The 11,513-nt window shown below is 41.2% G+C and overlaps 2 protein-coding genes across 12 annotated transcripts in view; one reads left to right on the top strand and one right to left on the bottom strand.

Annotated features, from left to right (window-relative positions):
• The first annotated feature begins 499 nt into the window (after nucleotides 1–499).
• LOC113165811 (very long-chain acyl-CoA synthetase-like) lies at nucleotides 500–5,050 on the top strand. Its single transcript, XM_026365566.1, has 10 exons — nucleotides 500–1,061; nucleotides 2,088–2,297; nucleotides 2,718–2,876; nucleotides 2,974–3,098; nucleotides 3,192–3,386; nucleotides 3,465–3,555; nucleotides 3,665–3,863; nucleotides 3,982–4,079; nucleotides 4,216–4,346; nucleotides 4,639–5,050. Exons 1-10 carry the CDS (start codon nucleotides 584–586, stop codon nucleotides 4,813–4,815), a joined length of 1,863 nt encoding a protein of 620 aa, XP_026221351.1. The 5' UTR covers nucleotides 500–583; the 3' UTR covers nucleotides 4,816–5,050.
• A 2,142-nt stretch (nucleotides 5,051–7,192) lies between these two features.
• tjp1b (tight junction protein 1b) overlaps nucleotides 7,193–11,513 on the bottom strand; it is a 29,822-nt gene continuing 25,501 nt past the window's right edge. For 7 of the 11 annotated variants that reach the window (XM_026365552.1, XM_026365558.1, XM_026365555.1 and 4 more), the window contains 4 exons: nucleotides 10,681–11,152; nucleotides 10,272–10,489; nucleotides 9,723–9,866; nucleotides 7,193–7,770 (listed from right to left, as the gene is read on the bottom strand). In XM_026365552.1, the coding sequence (XP_026221337.1) occupies nucleotides 7,676–7,770; nucleotides 9,723–9,866; nucleotides 10,272–10,489; nucleotides 10,681–11,152 (929 nt within the window). In that variant the 3' untranslated portion in view covers nucleotides 7,193–7,675. The remainder of the gene's footprint in view (nucleotides 7,771–9,722; nucleotides 9,867–10,271; nucleotides 10,490–10,680; nucleotides 11,153–11,513) is intronic. The other 4 variants (XM_026365556.1, XM_026365562.1, XM_026365557.1 and 1 more) reach the window with 2 other exon arrangements.

Below are 11,513 nucleotides of genomic sequence, written 5' to 3'. Positions count from 1 at the left end.
ATTTATGATGGTGCAGGTTGAAAGATGAGCTCACAATTCAAACTGTGCATGTATACATTTAATAAGACACTGAACTGTTGCATTAATCAACAACATCTGAACAACAGTGAGACCTGAACAGAAGTTAAATCCACCACTTGCTCATTCACCACATTTCGGACGCGGGTTGCCATTTCTTTCTTGCAGCGGATTAGACTCGTTTTCAGTGCGCTTTGTTGGAATTCGCGCCCCTTGTTCCTCTTTGCAACTTTATCCTTTTAAATCTCATTGAATCATTATTAGGAGGATTTATTTCTGCAGTGAACTGGAGTTCACTCCTTCCTGTCTTTATTTAGTCGTTCTGTCTCTCTTGTAAACTTTTACCACGAGATTTGCGTAAAAATGAGCAGAGGAATGTGTCCAAACCAGTCCGGACTGGGTGAGAAAACACCGGATCTGGCAACTAGAAAACATGCTGCACTGAAGGAGGGGGCAGAGCCGAGTCCCGCCCCGTGAAAAGTGTCTGAACTTTGTCATAAATATAACCGAGCTGAGCTCTTTGCTCTCCCTGACAGACGCCCGCAGCCCTGTGCGCACCGCAAACATGTTGGTCTGGTTCACGGCTCTGGCCGGACTGGCCGCTCTGTTGTTTTTACTCCTCCAGACATTGTCCCCTTACTTTGGCGATGAGTGCGCGTACATCCTGAGGAGCATTAAACTTGGCATCAGGCTCACCAAATACAAGAAAGCCAAACCTTTCTACAGCATCTTGGACTGCTTCTTGGATGCGGTGAAGAGGCGTCCCGGGAAGATCTTTCTGCACTTCGAGGGTCGTGACTATTCTTACGAACAAGTGGATAAACAGAGCAACAAAGTGGCCAGAGCCCTGCAGGCTGAGGCGCAGCTGAAGGAGGGGGACACGGTCGCCTTGTTTCTGTCCAACGAACCCTACGTGGTGTGGATCTGGCTCGGTTTGGCCAAGCTGGGCTGTCCGGCTGCTCTGCTCAACTTTAACATCAGATCCAAGTCTCTGCTGCACTGTTTCTCCTGCTGTGGGGCCAAAGTGATCATCGTGTCTCCAGGTGATTAGACGTCAACTTATTAAATCCTTCAGGTCAGGTATGCAGGATAGGAGAGCATGCGCACTGCGCCCTCTGTGCTTCTGGTTTGTTCCATAGAGTGAAACCATGATGTAATGTACTCTTATAAATACTCAGTATTTACCTACAGGTGGTTGTTGATACCTGCAGTTTACACACAAACATTTGATAAGTTAAGATCATGATGCCCTGCTCTCTGGTTGGAGTGACCTCTGTTAAAGCCCAGACGGCCCCAGTTTCTCACACTCTGCATGCACCCAGTGACCCTAAAGAGCCCACCAGGTACAGACTGCATGGAGGTCTCATTATGTTGTATCAGGACCCACCAGTCTAGAAACCAGCTAGTCCAACTGTTGTTGTGTTTAGAGTTTAACATGTTTGTCAGGTGTAGTCCCTTAGACACTACCTCCTGTTTTACTCTGCGTTAATCTGTATCTGATAGATATGAAGGAGAGAGGGAATTACATTGTGTAAGAAATCAGCATTAAACGTTTTATAAATGTGTGTCAGTGCTTCAGTTCTCCTGCTCAGGTTGTGACACATTTCACAATATCTTGATATGAAGATATGTCAGGACAACAAGTGATAACACTGAATTATCACCCTGTAATAATGTCCATGGGATAAACCAAGATTAAACTGTTTTAGTCATGACAGTTTAAAGATTTTATTTTCCTCTGTTTATTACAACCGAGCCGCTTTAAATAAATGATTTTTAAAGTAGAATTTTCTTTTTGGAGTCGTATGACACCAACACCCAACAGTTTCCTCAAAAAACGTTGTCTGGAGCAAAACATTTAATCATGTTTTGTCCCACGTACTTCCTCAGCACTCGATTTATGGTGCTGGAGTTTCACTACTGAGAAATGCATACATTTTAGCAGAGGCATGCACCACGTGCTCGTATCCCAGTGGGATCAGAGGTAACACGATGCAGGCCTGCGTGTGGAGTGTTGCGCAACAGACACGTAGTACTGTATAGAGCTGATAGCTTTTCTGTATTTGCAGAGCTGCAGGACGCTGTGGAGGAGGTTCTACCAACGCTGAGAGAGCAGGGTATCAGTGTGTTCATCCTGTCAGAGAGCTGCAGCATCCAGGGAATTGACAGTTTGTCTAACAAGATTTCCCAGGCCTCAGATCAGCCGCTGTCCCGGGACCTCAGAGCCAACGTCAACATCAGAAGCACTGCTCTGTACATCTATACATCAGGAACCACAGGTACGTCAAGAGACACAAAGTAAAAAACAAACGTGGAAACATGCACGGTCGGGGTTATTTCTGTACCATGGCTAAAACGGCAGCGGCCCTGCATCGTGATGGGTTTAATGTTCCCTCTCTGTCCTGTGTTAGAGAAGGACTGATGAACAGTGATCACTTTGGAGGCTTTTGATGCTTTTGTATTCTACTGAAAGCTCTTTCTTTAATATTTGACATTTGATTTGAAGTTGGTTGGTAACATGTTGCAGAGATTCACAGTCATGTCAGGTTTTACTCTATATATGCGAAATATTAATTTAGTTTATTAATATATTAATCAATTATATGTATATATTAATATTAATTAATAGTTTAGTAGGACCCTCAGCTACCTTATCGCAGGCCTACAGCACGTGTGTGTCTGTTGTTGTTTTTTTTAAGGTTTGCCTAAAGCGGCTGTTGTTACACATGAGAGGGTGTGGGCTGCCTCCTTCATCCAGGCAGCATGTGGAATCACAGCAGAGGACATCTTCTACATCAACCTGCCTCTGTATCACAGTGCGGGCTTCCTCATCGGGTTGTCCGGAGCCATTGAGAGAGGTAATGATCCTCTTAAATCTTCACATGAGCAACCTGCTTTCAGCACATGAGGGATTTGCAGTCAGCTCAGGGTTGTTTGACATGATGTCAACTGCAGGTATGACCGTTATTCTGAAGAGGAAGTTTTCTGCCTCTCAGTTCTGGGACGACTGTAGGAAGCATAATGTGACGGTGATGCAGTACATCGGTGAAACGATGCGCTACCTCTGCAACACAGCCAAGGTGATAGAAATCCAAAGCAGCTTATGGTTTCAATATAAAGCATCTGTTTGTACACATCTGTTACTGATCAGAGCTGTTCTCGCTCCTTTGCAGAAAGACAATGACAAGACCCACAAAGTGAGGGTCGCCATTGGCAACGGGATCCGGACAGACGTGTGGTCAGAGTTTCTGAGTCGCTTCGGCGACATTAAAGTGAGGGAGTTGTACGCCGCCACAGAGGGAAACATCGGCTTCATTAACTACACGTCCAAGATCGGTGCAGTGGGGCGAGTCAACTTTGTCCACAGGGTGGGTGGAGGAGCGCGTCCAGGGATGTTAGTTTCATACTTGACACCTTTCAACTGATCTTTTTCTTCCTTCCTCCAGTTTTTCTTCCCCTACACTTTGATCAAGTTTGACATTGAGAAGGAAGAACCTGTCAGAAACGCTGAGGGTTTGTGCATCGAAGCAGCCAGAGGTGAGTTTTGCTGCTTTTCTCTGTTTCATATCAGATAATGTCTTTGTGTTTTGAACTGCAGGAAAAAACAAGTTGCTTAAAGACGTTCACTTAAATTTTTTTTTGTCAGGTGAGACGGGACTTTTGGTGGGAAAGATTACTCGGAGGTCTCCATTTGTTGGGTACGCTGGGAACCAGCAACAGACTGAGAAGAAAAGGCTTCGTGACGTTTTGAAAAAAGGCGACCTCTACTTCAACACCGGCGATTTGCTTCGGTTTGACCACGAGAACTTTGTTTACTTTCAGGATCGTGTTGGTGACACTTTCAGGCGAGTAGTGGCTCATTCTGGATTTATCCTCAGAAACAATGATGTATTGATCCAGTTAAGAACTGGAGGGAAGAGGTGTTTTATTTCAAGAGAAACCGTCTTTGTACCTTTGATACAGATGGAAAGGAGAGAACGTGGCCACATCAGAGGTTGCAGACATTCTCACGACGGCTCCCTGCATCTTGGAGGCAAACGTGTACGGGGTCAAAGTTGAAGGTAAAAACGCTGATCTCAGCAATATGAAGCCCTATTATCCAGATCTGTCATTACGGAAGAGAAGATGATTAAACAACTGAATGCGTAATCTGTCTTCTAAGCATTTGAAGTTTTCCTGTGTGTGAATCACTCTAAGGTCACGAGGGGCGGATCGGCATGGCAGCTGTAACTCTGAAAGAAGGACAGGATTTTGACTGCGAGGCCACATACAAGCAGGTCACTAGCTACCTCCCAGTTTACGCAAGACCCCGATTCATCAGGATTCAGGTAATTTTATTGTGTCTTGTGACTCAAATACTACTAATAGGGTATCTGTGATTTAATTATTGACCTCATACCAGTGCCCCTTTTCCAAAATGCAGCATTTTATACATCTCATTCAGAATAATGTTATTAATTATATTATAGTGACTGAATAAAATGTGGCAGAAAAAATCGATTTTATAGACGTGACAAACTTTTCAGTGTGGCTCTGTGATGTCTGGACAGTATCTGATCTGCAGATTTTCTTGTTCGTGTGTTTTTTGCTGATTTTAAAATTGTAACTTCTGTTTTGTAGCCTTGTCTGGAGATGACGGGGACATTCAAGATGAAGAAAGTGAGGTTGGTGGAGGAGGGATTTAACCCAGCTCACGTCAAAGATCCTTTATTCTTCCTGGATTCAGAGAAAAAGACTTACGTTCCGCTGACTGAGGAGATCTACAGAGCTATCATTTCTCTAGAAATCAAACTCTAACACAGAAACTGAAAAGCAGTTTGTTTACCATGAAATTACAGCTCACTCGAGGACCTTTAACTCAGCCAACTCATCTCAGGGACAGTTTCTTTGAAACACGTCACATCTGAAGAGACTATTCTGTTTTCTAATTAACATTTCATGTTAAATTATCATTTCTACAGTTGTATAAATACAGGCTAACCTCGCTGCCGGTGTTGTACTTTAACAATTAAACTCTGCTTATCTTTTTTCCTCCCCGACTCTTAATTTACAATCTGCCTTTTGAAAATTAATTCAGGTCAGAGATCACAGTAACAGTGAGTCAGCCACAGCTTTAAAAAGCAGCGGGTGGTTTTAATGTTGCGGCTGGTCGGTCTATATGACTTGTACATGTTTTTAAAAGTTAATGAACACCTGTGGTCCGTCGTCTTGTACAATCTGTTGTGGGTTTATCACTGAACCTTTGCGCTGATGTTACGTATTGTGTGTGTTTGTGTGCGCTAATGGAACACGCTGTCCAACTGTGACTTTATTGTGTGTCGCACATTATGTCTGGCTCTGGTTATTCTGCCTTTAAGTGCTCTGCTGTTTATCTAAAAGCTGCCGGTGCTGACTCTGGTGGGGTGACTGGCCTACGAAACCTTTGACATTAAACAGTACTCAGACTTTGTCACACGCTTAATCATGTGACACAAAAATGTTGAAATCTGCTGGTGTCAGAAAATTCAAAGAAATGAAATATATTATGCCAGAGTAGCTTCCTTATGAAAACCTCCCCCTCTTATTTGGTTGGAAGTCATATCAGAAGTAGTTTTATTTTTAGAATTGGTAAAATAATCTTAGTTAATTAAACAAATCTAATCATATTTTCTTCTTATGTCAAAGTTCTGCTTCCCTTTTTTTTTTTTCTTACTGTAAACCAAGAATCTCTGTTTCTGATGATTTTCACTAGTTTTCAGATTAAGGTTTTCTGCAGAATGGTGACGGCTCAGTTCACTGACTATACTTGTGGAGCTTGTTAGGAAGCAGCTGTGAATATCTGAAAACGTCAGACACTGTTTACTGCCAATACACAAAGAAATTCTTTGTCTTTGGCAGAAAGACTGTCTGGGTGGGTCGATATGGAAAACATCTGCACGTTCAGCGCAACATGAAACACTCAAATCCGAGGAGCATTTTTCTTTAAAAATGAATTTATTTATTATTACAGTGGTATACTTAGAAATGTGTCGCAAAAAAACTTGAACTGAAGAAAAATCAAAATAAATAAAAATGTCAGCTACACGGGAAAATAAACTAGTGTTGAGTTGAAGCAGTGTTATATCAAAAGAAAATAGTACTGATGTGCCATAATAAATTGTCTATTAGTACAAAAATACATTTCAGGGCACACAATACAGCATCCAGTATCACAAATAAAGGAAGGGACCACTCGTCACAGCAGACCCCCTCAAGTACATCTTTTAAAATCATTTAAACCAAGCACTTCTCTATTTGTAAATAAGAATAAAAAGTTTTCTGACTGTTTAAAAATGCCTTAAGTAGTGTGTTTGTGTATATGTTGGTAGAAAAGTCGGACTTATTACTGCTTATGTCAGTTCCAAGGCTCAGGGGTATAACCAGAATACAAACATAACCAATGTAACTGCTTCCTCTTTTTTAACAAACGTTTTCTCTTTTATACAAAATAACAAAGATGTACAAAAGTTCATTTACAGAGAACCAAGGCCATATGCTAGCAATATGTACAGCCACACTTTAAACATCTTCTAACTTTTTGTATTTCCTCAGACTTCATATGCATAGCAGTAAAAGAAAGCATACCTTTTCATCAGCCTCAGTTATTCTTGTGTGCTAAATCCAAGTTCACCGTTTATGAGAAAATGCAGAGACAACTTTTTCTTCCGTAGTAATCGCTATAACTGAAGGATTGATGTTTTAAAGTTTCACTGAAAAGTTAATATGCAGATAAGGCATCACTGCTTGCAGTGTACGATGGGATTTTCATGTGTTGAACTTAGTAGTAGCAGGCTTCTGGACCTGAGTCATAGCACATGCATAGATCTCTAGACAGCAGGAGTTTGTAAAATCAAGTCAGTATATTTAACTACGGTAAAACATTGCTACAAAACATCAGTTTGAAACAGAGACGGCTCCGTCACAGCAGACAGGCGTCTGATACTAATACTTAACCTTCATTCTTCATATTGTTTTTTCTTAATATATATATATATATTTTTTTAAATCTTTATGATGCCAATGTCTTCCTTCGTGAGTCAGGCTCAGCATTTCTCAAGTCCTCAGAGATCCTTCATGAGTGAAACGCATGACCACAGAACTCACAAACAAAAGTTTTGCATATACCAACTTTGCTGTTTGTGAGTTGTTGTTTTAGTTTTTTGTTTTGTTTTCTGTTTTTTAAATACTACACAAAATTCCCACGGTGTTATTAAACTACTTTCCAAAATTCACCTTTACCTTGCTTTACTGCTCTGACCTTTTATAAAATTAGCTAAAAATGTCAAAATGAGATTATTCAGTCTGTGGCACTGGTCATGCATTCCAACTTTTGATCGTTATTTTTTGCAAGCCTTGAAAGCACCGAAACAAAATGAAAGAAAAGGACGTGAGTACAGCCTCAGGGATGCTGGACTCCTCCGACTCTCCTTGTGTGTGGGTTTTTTTCTGTGTTTTTTTTAATATATATGTATATATATTTTTTCAAATTTTGGGCACAGTAAACAAAGTGAGAATATCAAGTTCATACTTCATTGAGCATTTTCTTGCCCTGCCACTGTGGGAGGGAGCAGGAGCACAGCAGGGGCAAATGAAGACCCCCTGCTTATCACATTCAGTAACAGGCCAGCTGTTGCCCTCTTCAGAAGTGGTCAATGAGCACAGACACACAGTTTGCACCCACCAGGTAGTTTGGGTCTCCAGAGAGAGATTTGTTCTGCCAGGTTTTGGGGTCACCTGTAAGAAAGCAAAACAGGTTTTTCATCAATAAAGTCTCATAAGAACACAATGATGCAGGTTGTTTAATAAAGTTTGTGATTAGTTAATGTTGATGGATCATATTTTAACTCACAGTTGCTTTATATGCCAACAAATCAGCTGAAATCCAGTAGCAGAGACGAGGGGCTTACCATACCTGTTCTGACAGAATCAAGCTGTTTTCATCAGCCTTGTGGTCATATGTAAACATCTCTATATTGCTGAACGATCTTATATCAAATGTACAAGCTAGAGTGGCTGCGTATGAAGGTTTCCCAAGTTTCATTAATGTATTATCGCGTTTCTCAATAGACAAATCTAAAGTCGTTTTTACATATGCACTCTGGACGACCTCCGGAGGATCAGGTCTGGACATTGCACAAACACATGCAGCACACAGCAGGAGAAAGTCCGGGTGACATATGTTCGCCTCGGGGAAATAGTCAGTTTTCTTTTGGGGTGGGGGGTGGTGACTGCAGCGTGCAGGAGGAACAACGCAACACAAAAGGTTCACTACGGAAATCCACTGTGTTTTGCGCATCAGTAGAGCAAGACACATGATTAGAAATGATAGTTTATGTTTATAACTTCAGTTTCCTGAAGGAAAAACGAGCTGAAAAGATCCAGAAATCTGTTTTTAACTCCTAAACTTTCTGATGTTGTGCTGAGCAGGGCAGCTGAAAGGAAACGCACCCTCAGACACTGGGAACACTAATACTAACTACTGTCTGCTGTGTTCCCACCTGGACTCACTTGGACATTACACAGAGTTTCTACTAGGGGGCTCATAGGAGCACTTGCTAAATAACGACTGTGTTTTCACATGCAGCTCACTCGGGTAAAGTCCAGACTTGTTCAGGGTGTCAGTACATGTGTGAAAGCAGCTAAAGTCTGGTCTACAGGTCTTGAGGAACGATGCACACATAAAGAGGACAATACTCATTCAGTTAAAGGAGAGCAGTGCTGCATCTGTGGAGCACTCTTTGAAAGCCAGTAAGTCACTCAGTGACAGTGACAGTGACTCAGTACATAAGAAGGACAATCATCGCTGCTGACTTGTGTCCCCTCAGGTAAATCATGTCTGGAAATAACTATATAGACTCACTGAAAGTAAATATAAACAGGTAGTTGAAAAATATAGTAGTGCTTTTAGAGAGATGGGAATTCAGCTTATTTGGAGACATTTAAATTCACGTATAAAGTGACTGAGTGGTAACAGTCATCAACTGGTGATTTACTGTTAACTAATCACCTAAACTCATCTTAACTTCAACCTAAACTCGAATTACGACATATCTTGCTCTAATTCACAAATTAAATCATCATAGATCATACAGATGTTAAATGTTACCATACTATTTTACACATTGATTTGTCGTAAACAGGAAGCTTTGGTCAAGCTTTGTTATAAATTAATGGTATTTATAAAAAACATTTAAAAACATTTCTTCATCACTTGAAATATTATACTTGTCAAAATAGTAGATTGATGTCAAACAACAGAGACAAACAATTAAAAGTAAAGGGTAGAAGAGAAATCTGAGTGAAAATTAGTATATTAAAAGATTTAGTATGTTTCTTGATGATTTTGAGTTTATCTTCCAAACTGCAGTGCTAACAACTTAATATTTGGCATTTATGCTTGAAAATTTATTTTAAAACATTAATTGTTAATCAGAATGGTTGGCAATTTATCTTCTCTCAATCACCTTTATACTCTGAGCTCCAGTGACACTGTTTCCCATACAAAACATGTCTCTGTAGTTAATATTAAGCATAAAAATAAGAAAAACAGTGCATATATGATAAAGAAGTTAGGGGGAAATATGGAAAATAGATAAGGTGATTAAATTGATTCAGACAGAGAAACTGCTCTGTAATCATCAAAGCCAACCCACAGACCCCAAAAGGACAGAGAGAGGACAGCGTACCCGACGAGGAGTCGGAGGATTTTAGAGCAAAAGACCAACCATCAGGGGTCATAGACGCACAGTGAGGTAAGCGCAGCTCCACCGGCTTCAGGAACTTCAGTCCATGAGGGCCGCACATCACCAGCGGACTTAGCAGCGTTTCTCCTGCAAGGACACACAGCAGGATTTGAATTCCACTACTTAAACATGCAGGAATTAATCAGCACACAGGATTATCTATCAGGTAATCAGTGCACTCCTCTGGTACTAAATGTTAATTTAAAATATGACAACATGGATATTACATCACTGGAGAGCGGACTGGACTGTATTAGCTGTAAATCAGTCATTTATTTAGATATTCCATCTGTATATCATCTACTCAAACTTCCTATATAAACGTGTTCATGTTGCTTTGAGTGTTGGCTGAAGCTGTGTTTAAAATTACATATATTTTTCTGTTTCATAGGATTATTTTTTTTTATCTCAGGTACAGGTCTTGTTTATAACATTTTGTTACTTAATATATTTGGAATAAAAAAACCCTCTGAACAAAGGTGCAGCACTGACCTTTTTCCTTGTCGAGGGGGGGCAGGATGCTGTTGTCCCGGCACACCTTGAAGTAAATCTCCTGCTCCACGCTTTCGGGGATGGCGCCCTGAGGGATGATGATGCTGACGCCTGTCTCAATGGAGCTCAGTACCCCTCCATTACAGTTGAAGATCCCACGGGCAGTAGCCACCACCGTGTGCCCTTCATCCTCGTCATCATCCTCCAGAGCACTGGGGCTGAGGAATGGAGGCACAGAAGTCAACATCATCAGTCAACACAGTGTAGGTAAAGAATAATGAACAGCAGAGGACAACAGAGCGCAAACCTCCTGTGAGCATACAAGTCTCTTTGTGTCTGCCAAAACTCAGTAATTATCCTCAGAGAACATATTACTGCTGATGGATGTGTAAATGTAAGAGTGTCTTACCTTACAGGCACAGCCTTTGGGATGGCGTTGATGTTATTGTGCTGGTATTTTGGCCTGTTGTCCATAGTGCGTGTGAAGGTGTCCAGGCCACTGTCGTGATCCAGGGGCTGCGGTGAAAGCTGAGGTTTCCCACTATTGTTGCCCACCACACTGGACTTGCTGAGGAGGTCTGTCTTCACCTGTGTGTCATTGGGCAGCAGGTTGTGGTTGAACTTGGGGCTCTCAAACTTGCGCTCAAAGGGCCGGGCTGAGCTGGTGTAAGGCTTGGGGACGTAGCGGTTATAGCTAGTTGCTGCAGGAGCACTAAGCGTCTTTGAAGGCACTGCATCTGTGCCATTGACCGGGGATTTGTCTGGAAGGCCCCGCGGGGGCAGGTAGCCAACTGGTGCAGGTTCATCCCTGCTGGTCGGCCTGAGAGCTGCCAACTCGGTTTTAGGATTGGGTGAGCTCAGTGGTTCAGGTATGGAGTTAGCTGGAAATGCATAAAGAAGGCAAATAAAAAGTCATTTTAAGGGTTTAATTTTTAACTATAGTTAACACTGTAGTTTTAATGTATAAAATACATTGATTATATATAGAAATAGCTCAATAACTAGTCAACTGACTATTATAAAAACTAATATGGATCTATTTTAATTTTTCCCCACCAAAACTATCAAATATTCCCTAGTTGCAACTTTGTAAATGTAAATATATGTGAAGATAAACTGTGGCAAGAAGTATGTGAACCTTTTGGAATTTCAATGTTTTTTGCATTAATTTCTCATAAAATGTAATTTGATCTTTATTTAAGTCAAAAGTATTAACAAATATGATGTGCCTAAAGTAATAAC

This window comes from Anabas testudineus, chromosome 6 (assembly GCF_900324465.2).
Source record: "Anabas testudineus chromosome 6, fAnaTes1.2, whole genome shotgun sequence".
Lineage (NCBI taxonomy): Eukaryota > Metazoa > Chordata > Actinopteri > Anabantiformes > Anabantidae > Anabas > Anabas testudineus.
Note: the sequence above shows the minus strand (reverse complement) of the source record. Positions and strands in the feature narration are given on the sequence as shown.

Bases quoted from the DNA above. Each gene is read 5' to 3' on its own strand.
- LOC113165811 (XM_026365566.1), top strand. From the start codon at position 584: ATGTTGGTCTGGTTCACGGCTCTGGCCGGACTGGCCGCTCTGTTGTTT. The intron at 3,099-3,191 runs GTGATAGAAATC...GCTCCTTTGCAG, and splicing joins ACCTCTGCAACACAGCCAAG to AAAGACAATGACAAGACCCA. The intron at 4,347-4,638 runs GTAATTTTATTG...TCTGTTTTGTAG, and splicing joins CCCGATTCATCAGGATTCAG to CCTTGTCTGGAGATGACGGG.